General features: G+C 39.4%; 1 protein-coding gene across 5 annotated transcripts in view; it reads right to left on the minus strand.

Annotated features, from left to right (window-relative positions):
* Window positions 1-17,233: 17,233 nt before the first annotated feature.
* Window positions 17,234-24,487, minus strand: part of TMEM182 (transmembrane protein 182) — a 76,454-nt gene continuing 69,200 nt past the window's right edge. For 4 of the 5 annotated variants that reach the window (XM_019804991.2, XM_011231056.3, XM_002913496.4 and 1 more), the window contains one exon: window positions 17,234-20,182. In XM_019804991.2, the coding sequence (XP_019660550.1) occupies window positions 19,962-20,182 (221 nt within the window). In that variant the 3' untranslated portion in view covers window positions 17,234-19,961. Of the gene's footprint in view, window positions 20,183-22,909; window positions 22,994-24,487 lie in introns of those variants that run through there. The other variant, XM_019804998.2, reaches the window with a different exon arrangement.

Raw genomic sequence — 24,487 nt, forward strand, 5'->3', positions numbered from 1 at the left:
CCTTGAAAGAAAGACTCAGGTCCAATCACGGTTGTTGTCCACTGCACCAGGCAGTGGAACTAAGGGGGAAAAAATGACACCTTTCTTGAATCAAGAAAGTTAAACCCTAAGTTCACACTGTAGCTGTCAAAAGTGATAACTGAGCTTCACGGTCTTTTGTTTTGAAACTTAAGACCTACAAAACCTAAATCATACAGGTGAAATGTAAACACAATGCAGTGTGTTGAGACGGATTGGAGAATTAGGTTTATCGAGTCAAAGGGAATAGGACTTGGTGAATTTGTAAAAGGTGACTTGAAAATATTAATTAGTATTTCGCATTAACATTAATTTCACTGTGAAGAGAAATAAAGCCAACAAGCCCATGAAATTCTACTAGGAATTTCTACCTACTGAAATATAAAGAACTAGAACAATGAGCAATTTTACTCTGATAAAATGAAGGTGTAGGTTAAGATCGAGGACTGTCTCCTACTTTATACAGATTGGGTACAAAAGTGAGAGAGAGAGGCTAACACGGGGGGCAGGGTAAGCTTTATGGGCGAGTGACAGAAGTAGTCAGACCTGGCCCCACACTGGGACCCATGCTTGGATTGGTGCTCTGCTCTTGAAATTCTTAATAATTTTTCAACAAGGAGCTGCTCTTTTCATTTTGGCCTGGGCCCCACAGACTATATAGCCAATCCTGAGTGGGGAGCTCTCAGAAGCCACCTGTTGCCTCCTTCAACTGGCAACTTCCCTGGAAGTCCCCTGCCCAGAGAGACGTTAATCAACCTGCATCCTTGGGTTTCTAGAAAGCACGAGCATGCAGCTAGAACGAACACCAAGGGAGACACAAGTACCATCAGCCCCTCATCTGCTGCTCAGTCAAGAGTGCAGCTAGCCCAGATGCTCTGCCACAGCTCTCATGGGTCTTTTGCTTCGGCCCCCGCCACAGCCTTAGAAACCACATTCCACAGCAGGTAGTGGTGGTCCATCAAGGTAGTATTGAGTCCAACAAAGCCATCTCTCAGTATTACTACAGAAAAAAAAAATTATGCAAGGCCCGTACTGGCCGTTCAGTGATAAGAGTCCTCATATTTTCAAGAGCAGAATCTCTACCCTATTCACAGCAGCAAATCATTCCCCATCTAGAAGTTAGTCAACGCTAGACTATTTGCATTTTTCTGTTCTCTAATTCCACTTCAGAGCAAATCATTTCTCTTACTTGTCTTAATGAGCAACTTTATAATTCTTGACATTTTTGGAATTACAACCCTCTAAATTGAAAAAAAAAAAAATCCACAAACTTCACCTTCTTATGCCGAACATTTGTTTTTAAAACTGAATTGGGTTGGAACTAATGTTTTAAGAATTCTCTATTTCGTATGAAAAAATTAGAAACACCACAGGGTATCATAGAACTGGGAATGGAAACTACCTACGAAGACAATTAACAGTGGAGGGAGGTATGCAATAACACAGAGCTCTCATCTGTGGCTGGCGTTCATGCACGGGGTAGGCAACATATTTCAACGAGATAGCAAGGCGATGCTAGGTTTATGTGTTGCACTCAAGAGAGGTCCTCTGTCTTTAATCTGAGCATGAAATTAAGTACATTTATAACAAGCACTGGATCTAAAAAGCTTGGAATAGCCATCATCCATCAGGATTCCTCAGTATCAAGCCAAAGATTGCACACCTTCTATCAGAGGCCGAACCTGACATGATTGACAGCTGAGTTGTGTGTGGTACAGAGGACAAGGCTGGTAGAGATGGGGTTCTCTTCCTATGTCTTATTCTAAACAGCCATGACTTCCAGCGAGTCATTTCCCAGATCTGGAATGAAGGTCCTCCTCTGTAAAAGGAGGGGGTGAACATGCAGACCAGCACTGTCGCAGGAACACTGTCTCACATTGTGAGGGAGTGCCTCTGAACCCTTGGCTTTGTCCTTGCTATTTATGGGACCTTAGGCAAAGTTACATAATCTCTCTCAACTTCCCTTTACTTCTCTGTAAAATAGAAAGACAAAATCATAGCACTTATCTCATCAGACTTTTATAAAGATTAAATGAGATCAGTATAGTGTTTAGCCCAGTGTCTGACACATATTAAGCACACAACAACTTTTAGCATAAAGAGAAACTACTACACATGTATCAGAACGGCCCACATCCAGAAACTGACACCACCAAATGTTGGGGAGGATTAGAGCAACAGGAACTCTCGCTCATTGCTGGTGGCACAGCAAAGCGGAAAACAGTACAGCCACTGTGGAAGACGGTTGCAACAGTTTGGAGAAGTTTCTTACAAAACTGAACGCTCTTTTACCATATGATCCAGCAATCGTGCTCCTTGGTATTTACCCAAAGGAGCTGAACACTTATGTCCATGCACAAACCTGTACCTGGATGTTTATAGCAGCTTTATTCGTAATTGCCAAAACTTGGACGCGACAAAGATGTCCTTCAGTAGGTGAATGGATAAAATAAACAAACACACACACAAACTGTGGTACATCCTCGTAATAGAATAATATTCCGTGCTAAAAAGAAACAAACTATCAAGTCGTGAGAAGAAATGGAGGAACATCACATCCATATGATTTAGCGAAACAGCCGATCTGAAAAGGCTGCGTATTGTATGGTTCCCACAATATGGCATTCTGCTTTAGTTTTTTAAAGATTTATATATTTATTTGAGAGAGAAAGAGAGAGAGAGTGTGGAAGAGCAGGGGTAGGGGCAGAGGGCAAGGGAGAGAGAGAATCTTCAAGCAGCCTCCCCACTGAGTGCAGAGCCCACCTCAGGGTTCAATCCCAGGACTCTGAGATCACGACCTGAGCGGGAATCAAGAGTCGGAGGACACTTAGTGGACTGAGCCACCCAGGCGCCCCCCACAATATGACATTCTGGAAAAGGCAAAACTATGGAGACAGTAAAAAGATCAGGAGTTGCCGAGGATAAAGAGGGAAGGAGAAATGCATAGGTGAGCACAGAAGAATTTTAGGACAGTGAACTGCTTTATGTGATACTGTAGGGGGGATACATATTATATTTTGTCCAAATCCACTGAATGTATAATAGTAAGAGTGAACCTTAATGTAAACCATGGACCCTGGGTGATAATGACATGTCAGTGGAGGTTCATCAACTGTAACAAATGTACCACTCTGGGGGGGATGCTGATAAGGGAGAGGCTGCGTGTATGTGTGTGTGTGGGGGGGGACAGGGGTGTATGGGAAATCTCTGTATCTCCAGCTTAATGTTGCTGTGAACTTAAACTGCTCTAAAAAAATAAAACCCATTTAAAAACTGTTTAGCTGTGGCTATATTTATCAATGATCCTTTCTAACTTCAGATTCTGATGGTATATGTAGCCAATACATATTTGTCGAATGAAGCTAATGTTTACCCAGCATTTGTGTTATCCTGGCCTCTGGTGGTGAATTTGCAGAGATGTCATAATTCTCACTATTGCATTTAGCATTTCCATAGCACTCTTCCTGGATTTTGGTTTTTCCTGAGCTGTTATAATTATTGAGCCTTTCCCATCCCCCACCCTCCACAATTGCTTTGTGTGCAGCTAATTACTATTATTATCCTGAATTTCCAAAGAAGGAAACAGGCACAATGGGTCCTTATCTAGGAGGTGTTATTTGGGCATAAATAACACTTCGGTGAAACAGGTGAGGCACAATTTGCATCTTGGCATTAAATTAGAAATAGACCCCAGGAATATTTTATTCCTGAAATAACAACCGCCAAGTGGAAAAGCCAGAGTGATTAACTAATGTTCCTTGGCTTTTATAATAACTTGGTAATACATTCAGAGTTCGAGGCACCTGCTCATAGATTGGACTGCTCTGGACCCACCAGGGCCCCGAGCCTCTTTTGCTGGGTGAACTGAGTGTCAAGGCAGCTCAGTGGACTGAGCTTCGGAGAACCTGGATCCTCTAACTGTGCACTGTTGTAGCCATATAAAGCGAGTCTTTGACTCGCTGCTGTTGTTTTTTTCTTGGGGGGGGGTTGTTTTTTAATCTGTGGAGTAGTCTGATTTCTCTACCTCCCAGGGCTAAGGAGAAAAAAGATATATGTGGCATATGTGGATAAAAAAGAACTCCCAAGATGGTGCCTGGATCAGTGCTCCTTCCTTTGTCATGTATAAAGCTCATAAATGGAGAATCCTTCAGCCTTAGAGTTGGGGCCTAGGCAAAGTGGGGACAGGAGTTGACTCACAGATGGCTACAAACAGCCACAGTACTGCCAGAGAAGCATTTAGACCTATATACACCATGATGATCACAAATCACGGGGCAAGAAAATTAAAAATGCATGCCCCATCAAGGATTCAAAGCATTGAACTCTTGCTCAGTGCACATACATACCGTTCAAACTCCATGTCTACTAAATTATTAACAGAAGGCTAGCTAGGTTCTTTTGCCAACTCAGGCCCTGTTCACAAAAATGGAATAAGTTACATGCCATTGACTTAGCAGACCCCACTTTGATTAAGGTTACCCTCACCGGTAATGGGACAGGTTAATATCCTATGTCTCATGGTGCTCTGAGATGGGTACATCATCTCTGAGGTATTCTTTCCCAAAATCCATAGCTCCAATCTGTCAAAACATCAGATAAGACCAAAATGAGAGACACATGACAAGGTGCTTGACCAGTTCTCTTCAAAAGTGCCAAGGTCATGAAAGACAAGAAAAAGCTGAGGAGGGGCGCCTGAGTGGCACAGCGGTTAAGCGTCTGCCTTCGGCTCAGGGCGTGATCCCTGCGTTACGGGATCGAGCCCCACATCAGGCTCCTCTGCTGTGAGCCTGCTTCTTCCTCTCCCACTCCCCCTGCTTGTGTTTCCTCTCTCGCTGGCTGTCTATCTCTGTCGAATAAATAAATAAAATCTTAAAAAAAAATACTTTAAAAAAAAAGAAAAAGCTANCCCCCTGCTTGTGTTTCCTCTCTCGCTGGCTGTCTATCTCTGTCGAATAAATAAATAAAATCTTAAAAAAAAATACTTTAAAAAAAAAGAAAAAGCTAAGGAAAGGTCACAGACTGGAGGAGGCTAAGGAGACAGTGCAGCCAAATTCAATGGGGAGTCCTGGTTCAGACCCAGGACAGAAAAAGACTGGCAGAGGGAAGACTGGCAAGATCCAAAAGAGGTGCGCAGTTTTAATTAGTGGTATCATACCAAGGTTGACTTCTTAAAAGTTGTACTGTGGTTTCATGAGATATTAACATTGGAGGAAGCAAGTGAGGGTATGTGTGGGAGTTCTCTATCTTCCCAAATGCTCTGTAAGTTTAAATTTATTTCAGATTAAAACTTTTTTTTTAAAGCATGGTGCTTGACTGTCCAGTCCCTGTGCACAATTCCAGGGAGATGCCCAAGCCAGGACTGGATGTAGTGAGGGAGAGAAATGATAGCTAAGTTGTTTAAATTGATGCTAGGGGACAAAACTAACACGGCTGTTATTTCTACAAAAACTATGCCCATAATTGATTTACACTAGACTGTGAACAAATAACAGAATTAGTGTGATGAGCTCCTACCAGCAACTCTCTGACCCCTAACCCACCATTCCTCCCCCAACCTTCCACCTGCTCCTCTGCGAAATCATCCCATGTTCCAGTTTGGGTGCCAACCACTGCAAAGGCACCAACCCTTTTCTTCTTACATTGTGCTCGTGAAGTATGCCGTTAAGGGCTCAGAATAATAAAGACCGCTGTCATAATTAAGCTCTGGGATGTATTTCAAAGACTCACAGACATTCGAAACGAGAAGGACCCAGCAGGTCATCCAAGCCCATCTTCCTGCCAGTGCAGGATGGCTGTATGCAGTTTGGCAGATCTGTTATCAGGCTATACAAATTCTCAACTATTCAAAAAATTACCACATCGTATAAATTATGATAAAAAGTTTACCTTATTCCTGGGTGATTCTTGAGGGTAGGGGGGAAAAAAGTAAGTCATGAGTAGCTCCCTAAAAACAATTACTGTTTTATTTAGAAAATACTTTCCAAGGTGAAATTGTGGTTATTTTCTGTTCAATGTGACAGCCCATGCTTATTGTTATGCAACAGTAGCCTCACTGCATCTGATAATTCAGAATTTAGCACTGACCCCAGCTGTCCCTCAAATGATATTATAAATGTCATTTGCAATAGTTCCAACTTCTTCTGGCTTATATTTAAGTGCTAGACTTGAACACATTTGTATATGATCCTGTCTTTGGTTCTGACCGCCTTGTCGCAATGTCTACATTCCTGAGAATGAATTCTAGAAAGAAACCCTTTAAAGACCTTCTGCACCTCATCAAGTTGGGGGAGGTTTTTCCAATCAGAATCGTGAATTGACTGTGATGCACTTTCTGACTTATAAATCCAGTTGAAAAAAGGCAACAATAACTACAATAATAATAAAAGAAGGAAGTATTTTCAATGCATAGAACTTGAAAGATTGAGGAGAATCATTGAAATGGAACTGTTAATTCATAGCCCAGAAATACATCCTCAAAATATGTTTTGATTATGTACAAAGTAGAAACTTGGCAGAATAAAGGATGTAGGCAGATACAGTCCAGTGAAAAATGTGACCACTGTATCCATCAAAACCAGATGTTTGTCTGTCATTCTTCCATGCTGGGCATAGGGAAATCGGGGCATGCCAACATGAAGTATGTCAATATTTTCCATTTTTCTTGAGTTTTCTCTACTTGGTATACACAATTCACCTTTGTATAATACATAAGAAAATGTAGGTATGTGTCCTATGAAATAAAAGGAGCATTGTATCAAAAACTATGCCTAGTCTTTCTTTACAACCACCATATTGATGGGTACATCATGTCTGTAAATCATGGCTGAAACTCATGTATAGAAGCATATCCAAAGAACCAGAAGTTCTACATTTGAAACCCTTCTTCACTCTTCTTTTTACATGACTACATGGAAAATGTATGCAGATAGGATCCTGTTAATAAGTCGTTTATGTTCCAAAAATTCATTTGTTGATTGGTTAAAACTTAGAATGCACTTTCCCAAAGCTCCAGTGTTGTAAACAATAGCTTACTTCCCAGGGAAGCTCACAAAAGATCTTGAACTCATTATCAGAGCTGGTATCCTGACCTTGACCACCTCTATGTACAGAAATGCTTAAAACATAAGTGTTGAAAGCTCCATTAGTTCACACGCCATTGGGGCTTAATGCCAGCAATCCAGTGCTTTTGAATCTGGAGTTCCTAGGCTATTGGGTACAATTGGTCATTTGTATAAAATGGTTGTCAAAAAATTAATTGTTCATTAAGTCTGAGGATTGTGATGTTGAAAATAATGGGTAGACGATCAGACACATGAAATTAGCAATAGCCGTTAAGACACCTACATCACTAACATACAACGAAGGGAGGGGCAGATTAGAAATCAAATATTCTGTGAGGTATAAACGCTTAGATGCAACTGGGCGAATAGCAAATCCTCAGCTGCTACAGCTTTCTTGATTCCATCAATGGTAGACAAGCAATATGAACATACTTCCTGCTACCCTTCAACTGTTACTCTTACAAGTAAAACGGACCTTGACCTACCAGATGAGAAAACTGCCTCTAAGTTTTCCTTTCCTGTTATGGCTGGCTCTCTGGGTCATCGGAATAGGGACACTCGCAGTCTAGCTGAAGTGGAGGAGGGTGTGTTGAAGCAAAATGCATGGTGCAAGAAGGAGAGCCAAGAACAGGACACATAAGGAGCTAGGCTGCCTGGAACCTGGAGCCTAGAGCAGGAGCGCGGGAGGCTCAGAGGCAACAGCAGTAAAAGCCTCTAGATCTCGTGGATGCCATCAGGTTTTTTTTTTTTTTTTAAGATTTTATTCATTCATTTGAGAGAGAAAAAAAGCATAAGCAGAAGGAGAGGGAGAAACAGACTCCCCACTGAGCAGGGAGCCCTGGGATGGAGTCCCACATCAGGCTCCCTGCTCAGCATGGAGTCTGCTGCTTCCTCTACCCTTTACCCCTGCTTGTGATCGCTCGCTCTCTCTCTCTCAAATAAATAAAATCTTAAAACAAAATAACTGTTCATGGATCCTCCAGGCTTATGCCTCACTTCTTCCAAACACCTTCAGATATGTCCCAGTATAAATTACTAGGAAGGTAGCAGTTGGGAGATGAGAGAAAAGAAAGAGGGAGGGGAGAGAAAGAAGAATCCAACTGACCAACTTTTGCCCTGGGCTACAGGTCATGCGTCCTGAGCAGCTGGATAGGCTCTGGACGGGCTATACTTGGGCCAGGAGCCCCACCTTGACACAATTAGCTGTACTGGTCCTGTGGCATAAACCAGGGACCTGCTTCCTAGAAAGTATAACAGAAGCCAGCTCTGTGACATTATTAGCACCGTTTTTATGAAGTGTATTTCAACAAAGTGTTCCAAGTAAATAAGAAATTCTTTTTTTTTTTTTTAAAGATTTTATTTATTTATTTGACAGAGATAGAGACAGCCAGCGAGAGAGGGCACAAGCAGGAGCAGGGGGAGTGGGAGAGGAAGAAGCAGGCTCATAGCAGAGGAGCCTGATGTGGGGCTCGATCCCATAACGCCGGGATCACGCCCTGAGCCGAAGGCAGACGCTTAACCGCTGTGCCACCCAGGCGCCCCAAGAAATTCTTAACCCAGAGATGCTCAGTGTAGGTGAAGGAACTAGCACTCCCTGGTGAGAAACTTCAGGCACCCCATAACCTCAGCCCTGCACTTCAACTTCTCCTGCTGGGAACTGAAGGAATAACCAGCTAATTATATACATTAAAAGAGAAAGATAGAATCCAGTGTGCTTGTTAACTTCTGCTCGGTCCTAACTCTTTAAAGAAATGACTTTTATTTTTCTAAATGACCAGAAATGGGCCACAAAATGTTTGTTTAATATAAATATTTACATGCTGCTTCAGTTTCTCCTAAGTGATCAGTAAAAGTGACCTTGCTCCGGGCCAAAATTTCAGGACAGCTTGATCCATTCATTCCCTCAGCCATTCAGCCATTGTTATTGTTTATTGAGTACTGTGGACACTTGGTCAGGGAGGAGTTAGCAACACTCCTAACCTTGGTGATCACTCCCAGAATTAACTACCCTTACCTACAGGTCACCTTGAGCCAGAACCAGAAGGGATGTCAGAATCATGACCAGTTTTCCTGATGGCTTTTTATTGCAAAGATAATATGTGACAATCTGAGAAATGAGCTGACTGCCTTGTTTTTCCAGCTCTCTCAACAACTATTTATATTTCACAGATAAAAAAAAAGAAGTAATGCCTTTCCTAAGATTATGACATGTATCAGCCATGAGGAGAAGCAGTGTTCTCATCCCGCATTTCCCATAAACACTAGCAATTCTATTGGTTTGCTCCACCAAGGATAACTCTATTCCATGTGACCTGAGGCAAATGTGACCCTCCCTGATCATTCCTAGGGTAGGCATTTTGATTTCTCTGGTTAACAGCTGCACAGAGCCTTATCTCTTAACCAGGTCACATTCCAAAACACTTTCATTTCTCTAATCCTAAAACCACAAGTCACTGTTATCCAGTGTATGTACTAGTCAAATCTTTTTGGAAGTTGCTTGTTTTTCTTTCTTGAATATTATGTGAAATATAAATATTGTATGATAATGAAGGTGAGGCTCGAATCTGTTCTTCTAACACTGAATACTCAGCTGCACTTTCGAATCTTAGCTGAGGCATCTTAGGCAGGGGCAAAATGGTTTCTTTTCAGGAAACAATCTTCTAAGATCAATGATACACAAAGTACTTCAGTTCGAAAAGAAGAGAAGAGGAGAGGAAAGCAAAGAAAAAAGCAGCTCAGGCTGGAGGGCCTTGAAGCTGGGGAATTTTTTGAAGTTGTTCACAAATGCAGTATCTACCCTTGACAGGTCATTTCATTCCATTTAGCACTTTTGATTTTCCACGTTTAGAAGCTCTTAGGCAAATGTAGAAGGGAGGAAAAGCTCACATATCTGATGATACAGTGTATCAGACTGACGACCTAACTGAATTTCCCTGGTGGTGCAAGCAAGACACCGTTCCAAAAAGAAGTAATGCAAAAGAAAGAAGAAAGGGTCCTAGAGATCACGCCTTCACATTTAATTTCAGAGAAAAAGACCTTAAGTTGATTTCTGTTTAGATCAGTTGTGTACCAGTTGGAACATGGGTGCCTAGCACTGCAGTGCGGTAATATGATCTGTGCTTTAAATAGCTGCCAAATAGCCATGTGGTGGCTGGCAGCATGCTACGTGTTGCAATGAGAGCGATCTGTTTCAAAGTGAAGCCACATAACAAGGGGACAAGGAAAGCCGATGTGCAGGAGAGCCGTTTTTCATTATCTTGCTGTGTTTTCCTTTTACAGATATTTAAATGTATTCCCTATTTTAAAAGGGCACTAATTCAATTTGGACTTTTTTGAGGGTGGAGGTGGGGGTGGAGATGGGTTGGCCAACCACATATGGAAACCCACCCAAGTGATTTCTGAGCTAACTTCTCTTCTTTGGTGGTCTGTTTTCTCTAAAGGGAATATAATATTACAACTGTCACCCCTTCCCCCAAGTTTTTCTGGCTCTCCTCACACTCCTGGGAAATCTTACATAAGGAGAGGCAGTGAGATGGAAGATGTTCATAAAATGAATATATAGGAATGGCGGGGAGGGGTCCTGGAGAAATTGTATCCATTAACATTTGAAAAGTGAAGTTAAGAAGTCCTGGATCAGAAATTAGAGGAACACGGTAACTCAAAACTATAATAACACAATGGCAAGAGTAGATAACATTTATTAAGCACCTACTTTGTGCCAGGCAGTGTTCTAAACACCTTGCACAAACATCTTACTGTCCTTACTTTGTGGGTATGGAGACTGAGGCATAGAGAAGGCTGTAATTGCTCAAGATAGTGCTTGCTGCTCATAGTGGAACTCAGATTCCAGCCCTGGCCATCTTTCTCTGTCTCTGCAGAGCCCTCTTGCTTACCTGGAAGTCTTCCATCCCTACTACCCTAATTGGCGTTGAGTGGGAACTCTGTTAAAAGTCAGCTGCAGACTGGATATTGTACTGGGGGTTTTGCCCAATTTTGTTGTTTGGAGAAAAGTAAAGAGGCTCAGTAACTTGCCGGAGGGTACACAGATAGGTTTTAGACTCAGAATTCCACTGTCTGTCTCCTGTCACATAGCTGGGTGTTTTCTCCAACACTGCAAGTGATAGCTTTCAATAATAAAACCAGGAAACCATTTTAGCAAGGCAATATCCGCTTTCCACATAGCGAACTTTCTATTTTACCCCAGAGTGGCATAAGCCGTTATAGTGTCTTCGGACTCCTGTTGCCTCATACCAGACTCTAGGTCACTGAGGTCACTGAGCATGTCACAGGGACTCTGACATACCCTAACCATCGCACTTAATGCTTGAAGCCCAAAGACTACATCAAAGTGAGTGGTCAGTGGAGGACTGTAAAACAGCTCACTTTGTGCAGTTTGGTTTTTCATTCATGCAACTAATCAAACACATACCTACTCACAGAAATCTTTCTGTTGTTATTCAAATATGTTCAAAATCACTTTCCCACTGCTATTAGGGACAAGCCAATTGGTATTATAGAAAGAACATGGAGATTCAAACACCTAAAAACACATCTCCAACCCCTCCTAGTTGTGGAGTGTTGGGCAAGTTACATACCCTTTCTGTTTCCATTCCTTCAACCTCACAGTGGAATGACATCACAGACAATGTACAAAAAGCTACTGGCCCAGAGGAAGCGCTCAAAAATCAGAGTAGTCATCTTTGTTAATCCTGTCTTGATTTTCATTTCATGGAAATTTAGAGAGCACTCTTTATTTTCCTAATGCAATTTTTAATTGTCCACAATTATGTAATTCATGATAACCCAGGTGGATGGTCCCTACTATTCCTCCTTTCTAAACTATGTCCACATAGACAATAGCAAAGTGACTCCAAAAACAGACTGGGTTGGCATGCTTTTGAGCTGCACTGGCTTGGCTGTAATTGAAAGTGTGTAGTAATCTTTGGAATATTTAAAGACACAAACATGTTTAAGATATAGTATTAAGTAAAAAACTAAGTTTGCAAAACTTTATTCTGTATGACCCTCTTCTGGCTACCTATTATAACTATATATACCACTTGACTCTAGTGGTGGAATTATGGGTGAAATTTGTGTCTTTCTTTGCGCTTATTTATACTTTCTGAATTATCTAATGAATATGTATTGCTCTTGTAAAGGAAAACAGCTTGGAGAATTACAAGATTTCTTTAATGACTTTTTTTCCTGTCCTATTGTGTCTGTGAATAGGCAGTAACAGACCTTGGAAACTGTATTTTTCTGAAAGCTTGATAAGTAGTGAAATTGTAGGCTTTGGGGTTCACCATTTATGATTAAGACAACATTATAAAACAACCAGATTAATTTGGAAAATCTTGTTATCTATAAAAAATAATGTGGACAAAGTGTTGGAAATCATGATCTCTATTGATAATTGATCAATCAAAAACAACAATATCTTTTAGCGTAAGATGCAGCCCCTCTTGGTGGGCGCCTGAGATGTTTTACTGCTTGTGCTTGTGGTCAGTCAGGCCAATTACTAAAGAGTAGAAACTCTTCTATACTCCCCTTAAAAGATAAACTCCTCTAATTTTACTGCCGATGAATTAGAAACACAAGAATTTCTTAGAATCCAAACAGAGTCGATTTTTTAAATCTTCATTCTGATCAATTTATCAACCTTCCTAAACATACTATACTTTTCCGTTTTATTTCAGGGTATTTTCCCAGATCAGAAATGGACAACCTAAAACAAATAATGCAGAATCCAGATCCAGGGTTCTAATGCAATATCCAGTATGTGTGTTGATTATTCTTAAAACAGGAAGCCGAGGATTCCCATCATGCCAGTGGACAGCTTTTTGACAGTCACCGGGATTCTTCTAGATCGGAATAAATCTAAGGCCATCAGATATAACAAGAAATCTCCTTCTCAAATACTTATCTAGGGAAGCAAGTCAGGGAGCATCTAACTTCACTAGTGTGATGGAATCTTCTGGATAGGCAGCAACATCCTGACATACTGATTGTGCTGTCATTTTTTATTCCTACTCAAAATATTAACAGATCTATCTTTCAACTGTGTTGACTCCCTGAGGTCTTATTCATATGCTTGGCTGATAAGCAATGAAGAGTATTACATTTGACCTATACAAGGTGATTTGCTCAACTTTCCGTAACCCTGATGCCTAACGTTGGAACTAGTACGTGGTAAACGTACAATAGGATTTTTGTTTGTGTTTGTGGGGTTTTTTTGGCCAAGTTCAATATAGTGAGTGTGTTCTTCATCCTGGGTGTCTTCAAATACATGACCTCCTTTAAGGGGAGGCCGGTACACTGAACTTCCACACATACATTGGCATGCCTCATGACCCCACTCTCGCCACGGTCCTTTCCCATATCATCACCCTCTCCTCTGGACAGAATGATTTGCAAAATAGTCAAACTGGCTCTCATTTTCCCAGGTCTTAAGAATTCTTCCTCCAGACCTCACACTCCCTTCTCCCCAAGTCCATGAACCTTTGTTCTTCTTAAAGATAGTCTTCTAGAAGCTGCCCAGTATGTGTTCTGCTGACCTTTCATCAGCTCCCCACACCAATCAGATCCAGCTTCTGTCCCCACCACTATCCCTAGACTTCTGTCATCATTGTCACAAACAACCTCCAAGCTTCCATAGCCAGAAGTTCCCTTTCTGTCCCTGTCTCAGCCATCTTCTCAGCAGTGTTGGTAAAGTTCAAAACTCAGTCTCTTCTCAAAACATTCTCCCCCCTGGTATTCCCCCACCACATTTCCTATCAATGCTTCCATGTCTCTTTCTGGCCTCTCTTCAGGCTCCACCTTCTCTTCACCCTATAAATGTTGGATTCTCCAGGGCAAAGAGTTTTCTCTCCCTAGCCATCCTCCCTCGTTGTCTCATCTTTCCCATGGCTTTAAATGTGATGACTCCCAAATGTGAGTCTCCAGCTCAGATTGCTCCTCTGAGCTCCTGACTGCCATATACTAGTGTTTCAACTTAGATATTTCACAGACACATCAAACATTACATCGTCAAAAATGGACCATGAATTCCATTCCTTTCTCCCTCACACCTGCTCCCCTCTGACTTTTCTATTCCAGACTTCTCCATCTACCCATTGGCTTAGGCTAGAAATCTGAGAGTGAATTCAGACCTGTCCCTCTCCTCATCCCATATCTGATCCACCAGTAAGTTCTTTCAATGTTCTGCTTCAAAATATAACAGCCACAAGGCATCTGAATGATGGGGCCTTTCTCCTCCAACTTCATCATGGAACTCTCCCCTTCAATGTCCAGCCACACGAGCCACCTTGCTGTTCTTAGAACACATCAAGCTCTTTCCACGCTCAGATCTTCTGCCACTAGTCCTCCTCCCTGAAAACTTCTCAGGCCACCATTCACCCCTTCCTATCTTTTATGCATCGGAATACTCAGTGTTCTCTCCAATTGAGAATTCTCTCCTTACAACAATTCTCTCCCTGACTACAATCGTGGTTTTATGTCATTATGTCCTATGTATTTTTCCTTATAGGACTTAACACAATTTATAAATCATAGTGGGGTTTTTGTTGTTCATTTTCTTGTTGTCTATATTGTTTCCTTGAATCCTAGCTTGAAGAATGAAAATACCACGTCTGTCTTGTTTAGTAATATATACCCAGTATGTAGCACCATTTGTGACACGTAGTATGCACACAATTACCATTTGCTGAGTAAACTAGTAAATATTTTAGATGAATATACTGAGCCAAAGTAAGGTGGAATAACTTGTCAGATTATAAGTTTAAAACCAGGATTGGATTGCAGATTTTCAGATGTAGATTTAAAACTTTTCCCACCACACCAAAGGATCCTCCCTATAAGTGACCCAAATAAGGAGTTCATGAGGCATCCAGCTGGCTTAACCTTCTGCAGGAGGATTCGAAAAATGTATTAACAAAGGCATGCTGCTTTAGAAAAGAATTCTTTTATCTGGCAAAACTTATTACTGTTAAGTAAATATTAATTAAGAACTAGATATCAGTTGTTAGAAGATGTTCAAAGACAGGGTCATTGCCATTAGGCATGCATAGGGTCAGACACAACCAATCCATGTGCATCATCACATATGCCCTGGATCCAAGGAAGAGAGGCTCTTATAGCATTCACTGAGTCTTCCCTGTATCCCTCACTCACCACTGGGATAGGCTTGCAATAGCATAAAGATAAAATATGCCCGCCCCTTCAGCAAGCCTTAAGAGCTCAGAAATTCAGAGACAAACAGATATTGCAATATGCACATATAACATAAATTTAGGCATTTATTATATATAAACATATATACAATATATACAAAATATTTTATAAACACATGTATTAATATATGTGTATGCATATTCAGACCTGTCTATTGACAAATATATATGTATAGTTATCCAAATCCATATATACACAGCATAAGGGCCACACACATACACAAATATAAACATACATAGGTATGTGGGTATATGTTTACAACACATACAGAGGCTAATCCAACTTTCTGTTTGACATTTCTCCAAGCATTTACATATACCTAAAAATTCTTGAGAAAAAAAAATTGTATTTTGGGAGAGCGAAGATAATGTATCAATACTGCATATAGCGTCTATATATGCCACACCAAAATATGAAGCAACAAGCATTATTCTTTATATAACACTCCTTTTAAGGCTATATTGATCAAATACCTATTTGTTTAGCTAGTTTTCAATGACAATCCAATCTGTAAGCATTGGTAAATTTTTTAACAGTGGCAGTCTGTTTAGAATAAATGGAAAAAGGAATGCTAAGAAAAATAAAACCAATTGCCACATAAAGGGGGAACTATTTACATTTTTAGTGAATTATGTCACAATAACTCCTGGCCTCCCAGAAGAATGGGAATATTAAAATTTTTGCGGTCTGTATACTCATTTTATCCCAGTGAGACTTCCCTCCCCTAAATTATCTACATAATACTCAGCGTCAGTACAGGATGCCAATTACTCCCACCACACTTATTTCATAAAGCCAATTTAGACTACCCTTTGTCATTTGTATAAGCCAGAAAAATCATTACTTGAATTCAAAATCATTCTAATTTATTTGCTTATAGATCCCTTACAAATAGAACAGATAGACATACCATAGGATTCTCTATATCCAAAGGCATATCATTTTATAAAGTTCAACCAGCCATTTGCCCCTTCAATTGTTCACCATCACAGCAACACACTAGTGGGAAACATGACCCTTCAGAAGCCAGAGTGGGACTCAGTACTCTTCCACTCTCATTTCAGACTTATTCTCTCCAATACTTCCCACCCCTACGGACTGGTCCAGGTTCCTGGAGACAGAGGTCCTAGCACTTGCCTCAGAAACTTTAAGCTCTAGTTGGATGTCTGTTCTTTCTTTCCTCTTACCCTGATAACCAGGTGAAATGTTCCTGTGCTTGCTTTATGCTCATTATAATACATATGCTGTTTAATATTTCCCCCACCCTCTTTGGCTTTTAACATCTAATATACCATCTTCCTAAGTTTTTATTGGAATTTCTATACCTATGCTCGGTCATCACTGAGGAAATGTCTCTATGTATTTGATGCTTTCAGACAATCAACAAAAATGTAGTTTCTAAAAAAAAAAATGTAGTTTCTATTTCATCTCTGCTGTATAAGCCCACTCATTCCTGGTGGCATCCCACCAAAATCAAACTCATCCCCTTCCTATATTTCTTTCCGTATAACCCCAGCACTGTGGGTCTACCCTCCTGAAGATGTATGTACAGCTTATTTTTACCAGCATCCCCTATCTGTCTAATCCTTGATGACATTCTAAGCCTCTGTGTAAGCCTAATTTCATTTCTTTCATGAAAATATAAGTCAAATTATGTGTTGAACTGAATTGACCATCATCAATTGAGTAAACAGATAAAGTAGTACTCAGGGACATAAGCTCTATTACCGTCCCCCAAAACTGATTTTTAAATTTTTGTTTATCTCAATTATATTGATTTCTGTCATTCAGTTTATCTCTTTCTTTCCAAATTTATAATTCTGCACAGACACACACACACACACACACACACACACACACACACGTATGTGTTGATGATAGATACATAGGTAAGAACCAAATACTGACGCCTCATCCATCATATGTCTTTATAATTGGATTTAATATTCAAATTCAATAATACATTTCATACATTAGTCATAAAAGTGGCTAAATGGCCAGTAACAGCATACTAGTAGTATTTTTTTTAAGTCCTACCCCCAACCCCTAAATTGAACACCATCATTCAGCTTCTCTGTACGGTTTTTCCAGTTAGTCTCGGGGCATATGCTACTTGCTGCCCAACTGACTGAACCCCTAAAAAAATACAATATGGAAAGATCATAGCTTTCCCCAAAGTCCAAGGGCATGACTCACCGCCCTCCTACTTCACTCTTTCCAGAATGTCACCAAAAAGATATCATATTTGTTACATTGAAACTTTATGATACAAAATCAACACTCTCAAAAAAGGTTTCAACACAGTGTTTGGAAGCTTCTGAAAATTAGTCAATACAACGAACAGAGATACACATACTATCCCAAATCAGACAAGGCTGTTACAAGAATATACTGCATATTTCTGCTATTTTCAAATATATTACTTATTGACACAGCACACACAACTCACCTTCCTTCTTTCCACGGATTGCTGGTAAGTAGATCGGGAAATGCATCTGAATTAATGTGATTGATGCATTACAACTATGAAATACTTCCAAAGTATGTATCTGTGTAAAAGTGTCATACAAATCAGATATTCAGCCAATTGCCTTATGATAAATATATGGTAGCCGGATAAGTGTATTAGAAAATGAGGATAACCATCTGAAATTTATAAATATTCAAACCTTTACTGAAAGCAGCTTGTATGTGAAATTTAAATGACATATAATACATCAGAAAAAAGGCTCCATTCCAAAGTTCTACAAAAAGGAATTGTATTTACAGATGACATGAACTAATCAAATACATCTAGCATCGTCTGGAAAACTTAATGGCATGCCATAACTTAATATCAGAGTAAATATGCATAACAGAACCCATAATTATTTTTCTAATAATCAAGCCAAAAGCAAAGAAGTAAATGGGGCAATATAAAAATGAAAACAGAAAAAGACAAAGGCGAGTACCACAAAAAATGTTTATAACTCTGATGGCTTGAGAAACCAGTTAAACCCCTGAAGCTTTGTTTTTTTGTCTTATATTTTTGTGTTTTGTTTTTATCACATGCTAGTCCTATCTGTCCCTAAACACTAAAATGCCCTCATGATTCTGCAGATACCTCAGAGCATGGCTATTCCTCCAGAAATCCCTCCCACCGGAACAGGTTAATGGAAAGTACAGATGTGTGGAGAAGACGGCAATCTCTCCATCAGGGGAACAGCTGAATGGAAAGCAACTGCCCCTCTATACCCCAGCATCTTCTAGGTGGTCACTCCTAATTTGCCTCTTAGTCCTGCCTTAGGTATTCACAACAGCTGCAGAGTAAAACGCTGTGCCCAGAACAAAGCTCACATACCATGCGGGTTCTCTGTTCCCTCACCAACACCAAACTGCTCCTCTGTGGAGGTTTCCAAAATGCAAATGCAACGTGGGCTTCTCAGATGGATTTGATTTCAATCAAAATTAGTGCCAAACAAACATCTTTGATATGCAAAATGTCTGCATGTCTACACTAGCAAGTAAGAAAGAATTACCCCCCAACCAGCACCAAGTTTTTTTTACAAGAGGTTAAAAGAACTATCATTCAGTAAATGTTAAAATACCTGTTGTAAGATGAAGAAACTGAGAGACAATAATTAAGGGAATCAAATGATCAGAAGAACTACAACCCATAAAACCTTGGGAAAAGCTAATATTTCATAGTCTTTAATAAAGCAAGGCTATTATCATTTCATATGGAAATATTTTGAAAGGTTATAGCTTGTGCATATTAAAAGCACATTTCATCAATAAATTTTCACATGCTGAACATATTAGCATATAATTTTAAAGAGGAATTTTAAAATATCAAACAGAACTAAGTACTAAGCTAAGGTGCCTGGTTTTTACATATTTTCAACCATATTACATATTACAATTAATCCACTGAGCTCCTAAAAACACAATCTATATTATATGTAATTTGGTGTACAGATTTGCCACTTTAAAACATAGTTTATGGTTTATGTAAGCATGCACAATTAAGGGAACACAATTAGGTGACCAAACTCCTGTTGGTAAGAGAATGGAGTAAGCACGCGTCCTCAGTCTGGTTGTGGCCCATTTGAACTGATGGGTTTGCCTGGCTCTTGCCACAAGCACACTGCTATCTACTTTTAAGTCATAAATAATTGGCTTACGGGAGTCAGTAATGTGTATGTGGAGATACATGTGTGTATGTGGAGAAGAAATGGAGTAAGTTCCCTGACAACACTTGTTGTCCATTCTTAATTATTCTCCAAAGATTTTTTTTTAAAATAGCAGCAGAAGTGAATGCCGAGAAGGAAGCTTTAAATCAAAGCTTCAGTGGCCCTGGGGGTGGCGTTACGCCATTATCAGGCCTTTGTAACCTGCGTGAGCTCTAACAGGTGCAATGAGAGGGAGGCCCATGTTACCTGCTCGTTAGAGAACTAGGCTCTTGATAGCACCTACAGAGGATGGAAACATGGATGTCTGGAAAGATTCTAGGACTTTCCTATCAGAAGAAATCACAAGCAAAATGTAAAAGCAAAATTCAAATACCAACTAAAAAGCTCATCAACTAACTCTATGCTGGGATCACCAAACCAAAATGAAAAAAAATGCTCCATTTTAAAACCTCTCAAGAAAACGCTGGTGGCAACGGTTTGATTAGTGATATATCTGTATATGCCGCCCAATAACTAGAAACAGTAATCCAGCTAGCAAAGAAAAAAATATCCCTGCCGGGGCCAGGAAAAATGACCAGCCATACAGAACAGAAGGGGTGAACTCCAAGCAGTCTCTCATTTTCATGTTTTTGTAGCCTTCCATGTCAGCCACTGCCTGGACCCAGATGACATACAGCATCACCACCAGGGAAAACAGGATGCCTGAGAAGGACAAAACAAAAGACCTTTAGTCTTTATGAAGATGTTTTCCCAAGAACACTAACCAATCATTTGCCTGATGATATGTCTCTAAAAATACCACTCTAGCCAAAGCACCTACTTTGTGTCATACCCTTTATTATGTGTTTTATATGCACACTGCTTATCTATAATTTTCAAAGCATTGAGATGAGAGCTATGGCAACATAACAATGGCAACAGCTGACATGCATTTATTGAGTACTTACTGTATGCCAGGCTCTGTATTAGGTGTTTATGCACATAAGAGTCAAAGACCCTGACTAGTGGAATTTTTCCTAACATTTCCCACCTGTACTATATGCCTGGTTTGGGGAGAGCACTGTATACATTATTTATTTCAATATGTATAATGAATTGATAAAATAGGTACCACTGACCCTCAGTTTTAAGTACGTGCAAACACAACTAGTAGTTTTCAGAGCTGATTTTCAGCTCAGGCCTTTCCGACTATTATTATGTTATTATAACACAGCTAACTAGTACTGTGGGTAATTTTGTCAATGAAAACAGAAGTCAATGTAAGCATCAGACAAAAGAGATGAAAGCACTGAACTAATGTAAAAGAATACACATGATTCTTTCAAATTGAAATATGGATGCTGAAGATTGATTATAGCATAAAGGCAACATTGCCTGGAAAGAATGAGGAAAAAATTAATAAAAAATTCTGTGAAATGTAAAACCATAGGTTTAAGAGCAAGAGCTTTATCAGACAAGAGAAAGGAACAGAAGAAGAAGGAGGGATGAAGGGAGGGAGCAGTATGACAGAAGAGCTTCATGAATGCTAAAATTTGAGAATAGTGCAAAGCATATACTCTTCCACATGGCTGACACTGAAATAACAGAAGGGAGCAGCACCACCGTGCTGAGCTGCAAACCCAGGAGAGTCAGCTAAGCTGATAGACACTGGTGAGTGACAGGTCCCACACACAAACCATGCAGCCTGAGGGATTCAAATTTGTCCCTGAGCAAAATATACTTGAGGTCATTTTCGAGTTGTCCAGCAGTTCAATCCAAACATGTCAAGGACCTATTATAGTCTTTGAATTAACGAATGAAACCATCAGGCATAAAATCTCCATATTCTAATTGCGAGTCAGTCTGAAAGGTAAACATAACCCTGTGACTAGGAGCAGAGATGGAGGCACATTGGCAGGACAGGGTAGCTTTCAAGAGCCTAGTCATTAATCACTCTTCTGCAGTTACTTGTGCTCCTACAGTATTTAGGGTATCCTCTCTCCTGGGTCATCCATTGCGTAAAGAATCCTGAGAAGTACACACAAAAGAAGGGCCCATAAATATGCCAGGTGAGTCTTAAACTTTCTCCCATAATTGTGATACAAACCATAGAGCAATGAAGAACCAACAGAGATGCTTCACTAATAAGAAACATCCTTCACACTGTGGTCTGTAATGTAAATGCAAATACTGGAGCACAGAAGAGTGCAGTTTAACCACTGAACAACAGCTATGTCAGAGAGAAATAGTAAAGTCATAGCCGGCGAGCAAACTCCTTGCAAAGCCGTACCTCAGATGCTGACAACAATATGGCAGTGCCATGTGTTGTCGAGCAACTCTGTGCATTTCAATACATTTTTCTGCAAATATATACACACTGCTTTCTCTTAATGTAAAGGTTTGGCTTAGTTATTTGCATACTATTTGCCTTATGCAAACAGACTGCAAACCTTTGTTATTATTTGTTGATATGTTTCTTAGCCCTCTTGCATCATGTGAATCTCTTGTTCTCTCAGATAGTTTTATAAAAACAGGAAATTGCCTTTGTGAAAAACCAGTAGCCTTATGCATATTTTCTTTCAAAAGTTCTAAAACCCATTACTGAATTTAAAAAAAATGCATTGTAAGTAACCATGTGGATGATTCTTAATAAGGAAGAGTTAACTTATATTTTAAAATTGCTGTTATGTGAAGAGCATTTACATCCTGAAAGCAATGAAAATAGGCATTTCTATCACTACAATCTTTAACTTGTTCACTAATTGAAGATACTGTCCATTTAATTCATATCATATCAGTTTATAATTGTATCTTCCCCTGGGGTTAAAGAGTGTTTCCCTACCTATTAAATTGCCAGCTTTTTATACCAGTGTGTATATGTGCGCATGTGTGCCCTGGCACACAGAGAGACAAACAGAGAGTAAATGGACTAACAGACATTGAAAAGTATTTATACCAAAGGCCAAAGGTTTAGCTGACATGGCAGCAAGAATTTATGATGGGGGGGTTTACATAAGGCACCTGGCCAACAGAAGAGCCAGGAGACTATTACATAGAGGTAGATTGATCAAACAAATAAATATATTGAGGTTAACTGGAGTCATGTTCTTTACTGCCCAAAAAGGTAGTTACAAATTTGAAAAGGGGGAAAGCTAGAATAAAGACCATCCTGTTTGTTTGGAATTAAATGTATCAGTGTGAATTTATAGCTCTAGATAGATAGATAGATAGATATAGAAATAAAAATGTGTGTATGTGCCCATGTGTGTTAAGATACATACATATATATATATATATATATACTATTATATATATACTACTAGTATATATATATATATATATACACACGTTAATATATATATACTATTATATATTATATATAAAATATATATATACCTACATTTATTTCCTGGCTCTGTGTCCTGAGAGGATCTGGGAGCAATAACACCCCAGTAGCATGGAGCACACCAAGTGTCCAGATCTTGGCTTCTAAATATCAGGAACTAGGCATCTCAAAGAATAGGTGAATCCAGGCTGGGACAGAAAGTACAAGAGAAGTCTGGAATGTCAGATATGCCCTAGGAATGGTGGGAGTGTTTCAGAAGCTAGCTCAAGATGCTTGTCCTAGCCAGTTCTGAGGCAATCAGACTATCAAACCAATAATGATAATGACACATGATTCCTCACTGAATAAAAGAGAAATCCATGAGCCCACAGTGATATATATAAATGAAAGAACAAATTACGCAAGGACAAGGGAAAGTTTTTCCTTAGAGAATGCTAACTTATTAATGTAGAAGGAATAGTTCAATTAGAAATTACCATTTGGCAATCATTTAAATTATAATTCAAGCAAGAAACAAAAATGAATGCTAAAACTAGTAAATGAAATTTAGATGAGAAATAAATATTTACACAGGCTCAAAGTCTTTTCCCACAAAACACTTATCAATTGTAAAGGGGAAAACAATAATCTCATACTGAAGAAATCTGGCAAATATCACCTTACTCAAATGATCAAAGTGAACATCACCAGTGGCATGGCATATTGATGTCACTAACCGGTTACCTTGTAAGATACAATGAGAATAACACAGCATCACTGCTACGATACAGTCAAGATGAGAAGCTTAAATCCAATCAGAAGGAAACATCAGACACACCAATTCAAGAACATTCTAGACAATCACAGGCCTGTACTCTTGTACAGTCAAGGTCAGGAAGGTCTAAGTAGGACTTATTCTGGTCTGATGGAGATTCAAATGACGTAACTACTAAATGCAAAGCGTGTTCCAGCCTTTTGCTATAAAAAACATTGAGATAGTGAAACGTGGATGGAGTCTCTGGGTGAAGGTATTTTCAACTTCTATGTACATCTGAAAATATTTCAAAACAAAAGACAAAATGAATGAATAAAAAAAAAAACATGGTGGGAATCTGTGGTTATGTGTGTTAGAAAGTGCATATGCTAGTGGGAATGGGAGGAGAGTGTGTGTGTTCATACACCCAGAAAGATACATCTTCTTTTGGTGGGCTATTGTGATGATTAATGAACAGTAATATTGCTGATTTGGTCCACCTACCAAGTGAAGAGTCTCATCTGGGGGGAACACTAATGGAAAAATACTATGTTAAAATCTTAATTATTATCCCTTGATGTCTTAAAAGACTCTCATTCATGAAAACATAAGTAACAACTGTCCTGAGAAACAAGTGAGTTACATGTCAAACCCACTTGCCACTGGGATTTTACCAGGAATAGAAAATATTGCTAATATTTAGGTAATAATTTATTTTTAAATTAAGTTATATTTAAATTTGTTCATATTTTGAAAGCGTAATTTATTTCCAATTAAATTTAAAAATAGCTAATTGTTTGAAGACCAAAAAAAAATCATAAAACAGTTCACTGGAGACATAATCAAAGTAAGGTACCAAATCCCAAGAAGATTTGTGATAATAAAACTATGGACAAATAATTAAGTCTCAAGAAGAATGTGCTGGTTTTCTTATTAATTAGCAGCGTGG

This window comes from Ailuropoda melanoleuca, chromosome 4 (genome assembly GCF_002007445.2).
Source record: "Ailuropoda melanoleuca isolate Jingjing chromosome 4, ASM200744v2, whole genome shotgun sequence".
NCBI classification, from domain to species: domain Eukaryota; kingdom Metazoa; phylum Chordata; class Mammalia; order Carnivora; family Ursidae; genus Ailuropoda; species Ailuropoda melanoleuca.